This window comes from Pleurodeles waltl, chromosome 7, assembly GCF_031143425.1.
Source record: "Pleurodeles waltl isolate 20211129_DDA chromosome 7, aPleWal1.hap1.20221129, whole genome shotgun sequence".
NCBI lineage: Eukaryota > Metazoa > Chordata > Amphibia > Caudata > Salamandridae > Pleurodeles > Pleurodeles waltl.
Window position 1 is genome coordinate 1,138,575,324 of NC_090446.1, and position 12,098 is coordinate 1,138,587,421.

The 12,098-nt window shown below is 40.9% G+C and overlaps 1 protein-coding gene across 1 annotated transcript in view; it reads right to left on the reverse strand.

The window, feature by feature from the left end:
- MRPL38 (mitochondrial ribosomal protein L38) overlaps positions 1–12,098 on the reverse strand; it is a 111,351-nt gene that overhangs the window by 73,522 nt on the left and 25,731 nt on the right. Inside the window, exons 2-3 of the mRNA XM_069200192.1 lie at positions 11,215–11,394; positions 8,385–8,519 (exon numbers count right to left, since the gene is read on the reverse strand). Coding sequence (XP_069056293.1) covers positions 8,385–8,519; positions 11,215–11,394 — 315 coding nt within the window. The remainder of the gene's footprint in view (positions 1–8,384; positions 8,520–11,214; positions 11,395–12,098) is intronic.

A 12,098-nucleotide genomic window follows, 5' to 3' on the forward strand; every position in this document is an offset into this window, starting at 1 on the left:
TACCGATTAGTCGTGGGTGTCAATACGCCTGCACCACAGTGGACACTTTCTCTGGGTACCCGATTGCTGTCCCTTGCAAACGTGCTACTCAACACAACATTATCAGAACTCTGGACTTGTTAATGTTATACTGTGGAGTACCACTCCAGGTCCAGAGTGACAATTGGTCACACTTCAGCTTTGCAAATACAACCACGTGGCCATTAATTCCATCATGTACTGGGAAATAAAGCCCAGAGCTTTAGCTCCTTCCAGAGCCTCATCCGAATCTGCAGGTCTTGACTTACATGCTTTACAAGCTTACAGACTGAAACCACGAGACAAAGCACTGTGTGAAACAGGTGTTGGAGTACAGATTCCCCCGGAGCATTGCTTGCTCCCACATCTGGGTTGGCCCTCAAAGGTATTCAGATTTTAGGGGGAGTGACTGATGCAGATTACCAAGGAGAAATCAAAGCTATTCTGCTGAATAGTGGAGAGGCTTATTTATTAATACAAATCGGAGACAGAACTGCTCAACTTGTCATTACTCCAGTGTATGGAGGATTGATGAGGAAGGGGACTGCCCAAGCCCTTCTTACTGTACGTGGTGAAAGAGGTTTTGGTTTAACTGACATAAACCCTGGAGCTAAAGTGTGGGTGGAATCCCCAAATGGCTCTTCAGAACCTGCAGAAATCATAACAAAGAGCCCCAAATATGTCCTGCTGATCATGAAACCAGGAAAGGAAAAACGCTAACACATTCCAGCTGATAAATGTTATTTGTGAGAATGATCATACTTGTTTCTTTTACAGATCATACTACAGCTTGCCTTTGCCGTGAGTGTGCCGTGTGGTCTCCTTTTGGGCGTGTGCATGTGGGGTCGGGAAATGTCAACACCAGGACAATGCGCGCTCTACGGGCAACATAATGCAAAGAAACAAAACTTGTGCAATGTAATAATTCATGCATTGTGTGCTGATATTGCATATTAACTTTTTGCATTGCAGGTATTTATATTGATATGTCTTTAATACTGTTTGCAATGTATTGTTCATTTTCTGCAGCCTGACTAGGTGTGGCTGGGTGTGGCAGTAGGCGGGGCTTGGGTCTATTTAAGGAACCCAGCACAGCTCTACGTGCTCACTATTCAGAGGTCCCGGTGCAGAGCAGCAGCAGTTTCCAGGGCTCCCGTTCCGGAGGCCTACTTGGACATTTCCGGGCCCTATCCTCATTACCTTGGTGATCCTCAAGCAGGGCGGTAAGGCGGAGGTCGGGTTAGGCCCCAACTTCATGTCTTGAAATTTTTCGAGTTTTGGTTTTTTGATTAAATCGCCTGTGCGACTGTTTCCTGGCATTTGAATCTTGATGGTTGAATCGGCAGCAATGTGCGCGATTCATTCTTGTCCTTTAACCCTTGCATTTCAGATCGGCAGAGTGTGCGATCATTTCCTGGCATTTGAATCTTGATGGTTGAATAGGCAGCAGTGTGCTCGATTCATTCTTGGCATTTAATCCTTGCAGTTCAGATCGACAGAGCGCGCAATCATTTCCTGGCATTGGGATCTTGATGTACAGTTTAGCAATAAAATGCATAGTAATTTCTGGACAATTGAATCCTGAAACTTAAATCAAAACAGAATGTGACTTTACAATATTATTCATGAATCTTTCGCTGTTCATGTTTTGGGAATTAATGTGTTAATTGACTTTTGTCATGCCATAGTTACTATTCCAAGAACTAACTGGAGAGAGTTCCATGGTCAGTGCATAAGGTGTTATTCTGGAAATGCTTAAATTAAAATTTGCGTAATCCTTCTTTTACTTCCAGGTATCCATAACTAAAAAGTCATGTTATTGAAAAGCTTTTGATCTCTCATGTTATCAAAGTATAGATATTTATTAACAAAGTTCATTAAGATTAATGTGAATAACTTTGCTATTGTGTTCCTAACTCTTGCTTCCACAGATCTCCTTCCACGCTGTTCCCAACCGTTCTTTAACTCTGTGCTATAACGGTTAGTAGACTTTGGAGCTGCCAAGAGGTGGACATATTGGGAACAGGCGCAAACCCCGAGGATCCGGTCTCGCTGACAGGTAAGACCTAATACCCCCAAGTTCAACTTGAATGATCGACCACGTTACGCAACACCTTTACTGAATGACAATATGTGGATTCATTAGGCGCAGGCCGTGCTCTAGAGATCTGACTTTTGCATGGGTGCCATGAGAAGCACTGTGGATGTTTTGCCAACGTGTTTGATCGCCATACCAACACCAACAAGCATTTTGTTAACATTTTCAATGCCACTAACCAGGATAAGGATGTGCAAGAACATGATGTGGAAACCAACTTCAGTCCATATGAGTATTGCAGGGACTGTCAGTAAACAACCAATGAGAAGTGGGACAATCTCACCCAGATACTTACAGGGAGTGCAGAATTATTAGGCAAGTTGTATTTTTGAGGATTAATTTTATTATTGAACAACAACCATGTTCTCAATGAACCCAAAAAACTCATTAATATCAAAGCTGAATATTTTTGGAAGTAGTTTTTAGTTTGTTTTTAGTTTTAGCTATGTTAGGGGGATATCTGTGTGTGCAGGTGACTATCACTGTGCTTAATTATTAGGCAACTTAACAAAAAAAAATATATACCCATTTCAATTATTTATTATTACCAGTGAAACCAATATAACATCTCAACATTCACAAATATACATTTCTGACATTCAAAAACAAAACAAAAACAAATCAGTGACCAATATAGCCACCTTTCTTTGCAAGGACACTCAAAAGCCTGCCATCCATGGATTCTGTCAGTGTTTTGATCTGTTCACCATCAACATTGCGTGCAGCAGCAACCACAGCCTCCCAGACACTGTTCAGAGAGGTGTACTGTTTTCCCTCCTTGTAAATCTCACATTTGATGATGGACCACAGGTTCTCAATGGGGTTCAGATCAGGTGAACAAGGAGGCCATGTCATTAGATTTCCTTCTTTTATACCCTTTCTTGCCAGCCACGCTGTGGAGTACTTGGACGCGTGTGATGGAGCATTGTCCTGCATGAAAATCATGTTTTTCTTGAAGGATGCAGACTTCTTCCTGTACCACTGCTTGAAGAAGGTGTCTTCCAGGAACTGGCAGTAGGACTGGGAGTTGAGCTCGACTCCATCCTCAACCCGAAAAGGCCCCACAAGCTCATCTTTGATGATACCAGCCCAAACCAGTACTCCACCTCCACCTTGCTGGCGTCTGAGTCGGACTGGAGCTCTCTGCCCTTTACCAATCCAGCCACGGGCCCATCCATCTGGCCCATCAAGACTCACTCTCATTTCATCAGTCCATAAAACCTTAGAAAAATCAGTCTTGAGATATTTCTTGGCCCAGTCTTGACGTTTCAGCTTGTGTGTCTTGTTCAGTGGTGGTCGTCTTTCAGCCTTTCTTACCTTGGCCATGTCTCTGAGTATTGCACACCTTGTGCTTTTGGGCACTCCAGTGATGTTGCAGCTCTGAAATATGGCCAAACTGGTGGCAAGTGGCATCGTGGCAGCTGCACGCTTGACTTTTCTCAGTTCATGGGCAGTTATTTTGCGCCTTGGTTTTTCCACACGCTTCTTGCGACCCTGTTGACTATTTTGAATGAAACGCTTGATTGTTCGATGATCACGCTTCAGAAGCTTTGCAATTTTAAGAGTGCTGCATCCCTCTGCAAGATATCTCACTATTTTTGACTTTTCTGAGCCTGTCAAGTCCTTCTTTTGACCCATTTTGCCAAAGGAAAGGAAGTTGCCTAATAATTATGCACACCTGATATAGGGTGTTGATGTCATTAGACCACACCCCTTCTCATTACAGAGATGCACATCACCTAATATGCTTAATTGGTAGTAGGCTTTCGAGCCTATACAGCTTGGAGTAAGACAACATGCATAAAGAGGATGATGTGGTCAAAATACTCATTTGCCTAATAATTCTGCACTCCCTGTATATGCAACATTACTACCGGTGACGTGTGTTACTACATGTCCTGCAGTTCTCGTGACGTTGGAAAATGCATTCAATTGAGTTTAGAAAAGAGAACATCAACTTCTCAAAACATACCGTGGGAACATAAGAGTTTTGTGCTTTTAACTAACGGACCGACATTGTAAAAACATGTCAAATTACATGGCTTATCATCTAGTGACTGCTGCCAGTCACATTAAACATGTTAAGTTACCTGTTGGCTGGCTGTTCTTGTGTGGGAATCTTACTTTTACCTACATTCCAGCTAACATAACAGGCGGACTGTGTACTTCTACATGCCTGGGACTCATGATGTTTCCATTCAACTCTATACATACTCGTTATCCTAGAGACACTATGCAATTAAGTGAAGATTGTGATTCAGATATTCAATTATTATCCCAATCAGAGAATCCAAGCGTAAATCTTTCTATTGTAGGCGTGCCTGGTTTAGCTGTATACAATACTAGAATGATCAATAAGTTAGAATGTCTAATGGTCAAAAACATTAACCATACTTTATTGCTTTATATGAATTTGTACAAGATGTGTGTGGTACTAAAAAAGCTGCATTACAAAACAGGACTGCTATAGACTATCTGTTGTAGAAACATAATCATGGGTGTATAGAATTCGAAGGCATGTGCTGTTTTAACCTTTCTGACCACTCTAAATCTATCCAGGCACATTGATACACTACATACATTAGTGAAGGGGGTAAAACAGGATATGGATCAGGGATGGTGGGACTTGTTGTTTCAGTGGTTACCTGATTTTGGACAATTACACAAAGTTTTGGGTGGAATTTTTGTGGTATTAGCTCTAATTATATCATCATGTTGCTGTGCACAATATATTCCTAATTTGCTTGCAATGTTTAGTCCGAAATTTATTTTAAACATATAGGCTACACAAGTCACTGGTCAAAGGGCAGAGTGTAGTGATATTTGTGTTTTGACCACTGACTCCGTGTCGCGCCACTTTGCACTTGGCTTAGCTGTCTACTGTCACACATTAGCAGTCACAAGTTACATTTTGTAGTAACCTTAGCCTTAGCTTCACCGCCACGTTAAAGGTGTGAGTATTTTTCCATACAAAGCAGGTTATGCAACGTGTTTTCTATTCTACGTGTTCTTTCTCTCCAAAGGGCTAGGACATAACGTGGAGGAGTCAGTCAGACAGCAAGATAAGGTTGTGCTAGAATGATGTTTATGGTACAGCAGGGAACGGATTAGTTTTGGGAGACACCTTGGGAAACGGGCCACTTCCAACATGTTTCTTTCAAAACTGACCTAGAGTAGCCAGCATTTTTTAATACTTCTTGCAGAGCGGGAGGGGTTTCTAGAAATCTCCTTCCTCGCTTGTTTAAGGTATATAAGAGACCCAGATCGACAGTGGGAGATTCAGAGACCTCAATCAGGATTGAGACGTCAAATGCTTGATACATTTCCCCTGAGGGTAGATTTCTCTCTTTCTCGTTGCAGTTGCACTGGGGTCAACAACTTTCTGGCAGAAGAAGGATAAAGCACCAGATAGGCCGCACAGTGATGAATTTTTACTAATTATTTGCTTTGCATTGTGTATGAATATATGTATGACAATATAGGTATTTGTATCTTTGCATGCATATATTAGCTGTTTATAGATTGAAGATTCTTGTACATGTTCTCACTTTATCATTGCACATTTTGAAGGTACACTTTCGATGGTACTGACCTTCTTTCACGAGCCTTGCAATAATAAATGTCTTCTTTAAACTAAGAAGTGCATTCCAGAGATTATTTTTGACTCCTTTCAGTGTGTGTATATTGGATCGGTCCGCAGTAAAGCAAAACAACATTCTAAAACACAAAGCGAATTTTGAGAACAAAAAGAACTGGGCGAATGCGAATCCTATGACACGCATGGTTTGCTAAAGGAAAATGGCTTTTAGGGATGTATTAAACCCATTTTGCAAGTTGGAGAAGCCTCTCCAACTCGCAAATGCATGTAGGGGACCACAATAAATCCTAATACAGAAGGAGTGTCCATTCCTAATTGCGATTCGGTATGGCATCTATCAATGGTTTGGGACTGCAACTATCATTGCAAACTACTAATGAGTTACTTGCTCCTGATTTGGCATAATAACCGATTTGCAGATGTGAAGGTGACACCTTTCCCTTTACGAAGGACATTGTGTGACCTTGAGGGGAGCAGCACTGGTCTGCCAAAGGGATTCTTTTAAGCACCACCAGTTCCTAGAAGGAAGCATGAGCTGCTTTAAAAAAATCCCACTTGGAATGCAAACACAGTGATGCTGGGCTGCAATTCCTTGCAGGCCACCATCCCTGTGATTGTAGCCAATCAGACAGGGTGGCAAACAGTGACCTGTCCAATTAATATTCATTACATAGGTCATTCTGTGACTCATTAGAAATAAAGAGTTTGCGATGTGACCTATTAGAACATGGGTCACATCGCAAAATCAAACCGGTCGCCAAAAGTCAATCTGAAATTAAAGTCCCCCTCTTTGTGACCGGTCTCTTGGAACATTTGGTCCATAGTGCCTATTTTTGTTTCAATGATTTTCTTACAAGTTTCATTGCATTAGAGGTCTAAATCAGGTGTCTCCAACCTGTTGATCGCGAGCTCCCAATAGCTCCCAGTCAAATTCAGAGTAGCTCACAGCTTGGAGTTCATTTTTAAATAAGCACAAGCTCACATTTTTCCTTTTAAAGTTAAGGGAAAGCTGTGTACATTTAACATTACTTTCATTCGGATGCAGATAGCAAGGCCTGATAAGTAGCAGTGCTAGATAGAGACAGATCTATGACCCAGGTCACAGAGATGAAGAACCGAAGCACTAAGGTGTTTAATTCTTAAATAAAAGTCTTTGTCAGTTCAAGATTGGAGGTGGGAACAAAATGATGCTTTTAAAATCAGAGAAAATTAAAATGAAAGAAAAGTTACCTTATGTTTAAATTAACCTTTTATTTTAATATTCTCATTTTTTTTTCAAAGTGATGTATTTACTAACAGCAGATCTCTTGTTCCCAGTGGCCATTAGAGCACTGTGCCATATTTATAACTGAAAAATAGTCATTTTTGTAAATGGGAGAAAATTAAAGTGCAGAAAAATGTTACATATTATGAACATTTCTGTACTTAAAATTCCTCCAATTTAAAAAAAATGGTTTATGTTTGTATTCTACATGTAACGGTGCCACATATGGCGAAAGGTATGTCCTGTGAGACAAGTACATACAACACAGCCTCTCAATTACCCATACACATATATTCCATTCATACGCACACGTCTTCATACATCCCCAAAGACCACGCTCTCACCGACACACATCGCAGCCCCTAGTCAAAGCCTTTTGTTCACAACATAGTAGCTGGCTCTATGAACGTGAGGCTTATAGTCACGGAAGCTGGGCGTGAGGGTGTCTAGTAATAATACTCAACTTGAATATACTTAAGTAGCTCACAATGATTTTCACTGATCTGAAGGAGCTCTTGCTACAGAAAAGGTTGGAGACCCCTGGTCTAAAGTGTTTACTTAATTAAAAAAAATAAGGACATGACTCAAATAATCCTTGGATAGTACTAGGGATCTGATCTTTTATTAGGCAATTTGCTATTTCAAGGTTTAGGTTCAGCATTTAAAGTTGCTTTTATATAACAAATTTGAACTTTGTGGCTAACACTGCCAAGTACAGTCTTTATTACGTATGGGTTCCTTGATTATTTTAACAACTCATGAATAAAACACAGAATTTCCCATTTTCACCTGATCTGGAGTTGAGCAGAATGTTATTTAAACAGACGATACCACTCTGCCCAATTTTGAATTCCTTGGTTTCACTTAATCAGAAAATATTGGGTGTGTGATAATGGGGCTGAATTCCACCTGCCAAAGGCAGGCGTAACTGCCATCCGAAACAATGGACTAAAAATGAGGGAAGATATGCATAAACACATGCATTAAATCCACGTCTGGATGTTATTTTCCATATCCGGACCACTAACTCGCTTTGGCAGAATAACGGCAGGGAGGAACCCACAATGTAGTAACAATTCCAGGTGTGGAATTATCCTCCTGCGAATACTGTGCCACTCTTGATTGACCCCATGGAAGCATGCTGAACATTCGAGCCACCACAAAGGCAGAGGACTGAACTCTGGGACTTAAACAGTTTGTCACGAAACAGTGGAGCTGATGCTCATTTAGAGGTAGAACTGTCATCAGGTAATTCACATAAGCAGGGTTAGGAAACAGCTACATACACAGTGGGAAAATTATTGACCTTCGCTGCCGACGCACTGGCAGAGAATTAATCTCAGGCCCTCACAGGGAGGCACAGCGGGCCCTTAGCTCTGCACATTAGGAAGCATTAAAGTACTCACATGTCTTTAGACGGGATGCGCTTTCAAGTTCTGTGTTTCGCCTGTTCTGTTTCATCATCTGAATCCTGTCCTGACGTTCCTTCTTCCTAGATGGCGAGTAATAGGGTACACCAATGTCTATTTTCTCCTCATTGTCTAGGATCAAAATGATATACAAGAAAGCCATGAAAGGTCAAACGTATAGCACACCTGCATTAGCTCACTTGCTCAACTTAATATATCAGAAGAATTCCACCTTTTAGCACTATTCTCACTCACCTTCTTACACTCAGCCTGAAAACAATATTTTCAATTTTTGTTTGAATCTGTTACGTTCCATGCAAAATGCTCAAAAACCTTCTGGTGCAGGTGTGCCATAAAAGACTGCTAAATAAATAAATAATTAATACTGGCAGTACAGAAACCGAGGCTACACTCTTTGAATGGCCATCTAACCTAGGAGCACCTCTGCACACAGCAGTGAAAGTAAAAAACCTGGGAACCATTTTTGATGCTCAGCTCTCCTTTGTCCACTCTTCCCCTACGTCAATGCAAAGGCTAAGAGCACCCAGCAGCAACTCTTACTTCTTCATAGGATTCAGTCACTCCTCTGACAGGACCACAGAGAGTAGCTTGAAAGAGCTTTACGATTAAAATTGTTATATTATTGTGTAGAATTGTCTATCAAAAATGTTCATAGCCAAAATTAATACACACAAATCAGACAATTAGTCAGTGGCAAGATCTGAGGTGGTATGAGCATATAGGCACCTTTAAACGTGTTCTGCTAAACCCTGTATACCCTAGGATAAAGTTTAAACTTCTCTGAACAATCTATAATATCTACAGGGGCAAAGGCCTATGATATCTATATCACAAAGGGTCACCACATGTTCCAAACGTGACCGGGCCTTGCACTTCAAATCTGCTTAACCATTTAAATAATGTTTTTTTTTAAATCAAACACAGGGGAAGAACCATGGAAACTCTAAGTCCTAGACAGGAACTCAGTAAATCCAATCCTGAGGGCACATCCCAACAACATGCATTTCAGGAATGGTCTGAAGACTGAACTCATCTGGTGTGCCATTGACTGAATTTTTTAATTCTATATTGTGATGAGGAATATTAGATTGGTTCTACTGACTTCATTTTGTTTTCCCTTTTAGTTATGGTGGTCTCAAGCAACTGAAAGACAACATGCAGCACTATAAAAAAACCTGCTAAGTAAATAACACATGCATTTTCCTGTACAGTGTCTCCTTCAACGTCTCACCAAATATTACACAAAACATATGTCACCACTCCCAAATATATTATCGTTCCAAAATGTTATTTGTTCCTCTGCCAGCATTTACTAGTTAGCCTTACACTTGGATCCCTTGAAACAAAAACAAAAATACTATATTAAAAGGATGTAAAGGCCCTGCTGCTAGGCAGTGGAAGGGGTACAAGCAGAGGATGGAGTACCCAGTAATATAGGTGACTTGATGACCAATGCCTTTCTGACAAAGCAGTTTAAAAGAGATGCAATGGACAGTGGCACAACCGAAGGCAGGCTCTCCGCACTATGCCATGGACATCCTGTAAAGCCAGCATCGGCTATCAGGAACGGAAAGAGAAACCACTGACCCACAACAGCGGGTGCACTTTTACTGGGACAATGGTGTGAGACCCATAGACTGCAGTAGGCTAGGAACTGACGCAGGAGCAATTAAAGGGTCTGTAACATGTTTCATGAGGCCACAGCTTGATGATAGCAATTCAATAACTATCCAGTGAGTTCTCAAAATCTGCATAGCACAAGCTCCCAGAGCCCTCCCCAAATGATGATCGACACCATGTGGGAGGAAACAAACGCCCTGTAAACAGGGTATCCAGAAAGGATATTACAAGGAATTTAGGTATCAGGCTCTTATTACACTAAAGATACATTAAAGGATAACATCTGCTTCCAGCAGTGCACAGAGAATAGTATTTCTATGACGAAATCACCAGTGCACAGATAACAGCATCTCTCTGATGGAATCAAAACTATAAACCTTGGAGAGCATGCAGGTAGGAGTGTGGATCTGAATGGTAGGCACCCTTCCCAAATCTGCAGAGGATGAGCTTATGGCAACTCTGGAGCGGCAGATGTGCAGATAGCCTAGAATACCTGATGGCTCAGAAGTTGCTCTCACTTCCAACTAAGAGGTTAACAAAAAAAAGAACATGTATGTGCAACCTTTTGTAATGATGTTGTGAGATTTCCTGAACACAAAGATCATATCCTGTGAGCTGGTATGAAAAGGAAGAAAGTTTTGTTGGGGTGGGGGGGGGGGGGGGTTGGTGGGGCCAGATTGTCCTCTTTCTCCGTGATCTGAGTCTACAGTCTGGCACAGTAAAGAGGGAATTACAGAGGCTCTAGGCCCCGCTAACACCTGGTGGTCTCTTCCTGCATCAGCTCCGGGGAGTGAGTGGACAGTTTGTTAATGGCAATAGTTGGAAAACATTTTTTATTTTTTTATTTTTAAACAGAAAGTCTGTTACCCATACTGCTGTTCATTTATGTGTGCCAATGATTAACTTCATTTTGGTATGCGCTCTACCCTTGCTCCCGGTATATGGATAGTTATAACTGTAGCCACTTCACAATCTTCAATAAAGATATATTAGAACTAAAATGAAATACTCTGTCATTAATTATGCTTTGTAGTTTGGTCATTATTGATAGGTTACAAGATTTTCAGTATTTGTTTAACCACATTAACTGTTCAGACAGCTCAGCCATGACAATGACCTTTCCAGGAGAACAGAAGACTGATAATTCTGGAGAAATAGAACACTAACTGCACAAAATCAAACCCACCATGGTCCTGCTTCATGTACTTTCTGTAGGTTCGCCACCACTGGGGTTTCTTGCGCTCTTCTTCAGCCAGCTTGTAGTACCGTCTGAAGCTGCGGTATTTCTCTAGTGCCTCCAGGTTACTGACATCTATATCTTCATTGGGCATCGGCCCCAGGGGAGGTGTTCGTTTGCAAAGAACAGCTGGAAAAGAAAAACACCCAAGAACACAGTTTTATCAGCTGCTAGAACATTACATGCTCAACCTAGTCATGCCAATATATGAGAAATATACCCTCTTTTACTTAAGGCCAAAAGCTTTTTCCGTTGATGAGAAATATGAACCATTGCATCTCTTATGTCGCTTACGTCAAAGGAATCCATTTATCAAAGACCTAAAAATATCTCTGGTTGTCAACAATGTCCACACTTCAGGAAAAACAGCCTCAAGTAACCAGCACCTTCCTTTAGAAAAGTGCACTGCAAAATGAATTAACTTCAAGCACATGTAAATGGTGTGAAACATCACAGATTACTTAACACTGCTCAACTGTGACTTTGGCTGATAGAGGTGGATTTAAAGCGATATTGTTTTTAGATTAGGATATTACTATCAAATTTTCACTGAAAGTGTCAAAAGCTAAAATGTAGGTATTGCTGTGTGAAAACATACAAGTCCTCTTCTTCTGCTTGTCTCATAACTTCGGGGTTGAAATCCAAAGAAAGTACTGCACGCATAATGTTAATTATCTGACAATGAGAAGCATTTCACTTATAATGCCCACTAGATACTTAAGCATTTGCCTGCCAATCACAACTACAAAACAAACTATATGCAAAGATATTCTAAGGCTCCCTTTTAAACCAAACATTTTAAAGTTCCAAAAAGAGTTTTGGGGAAAAAGGAT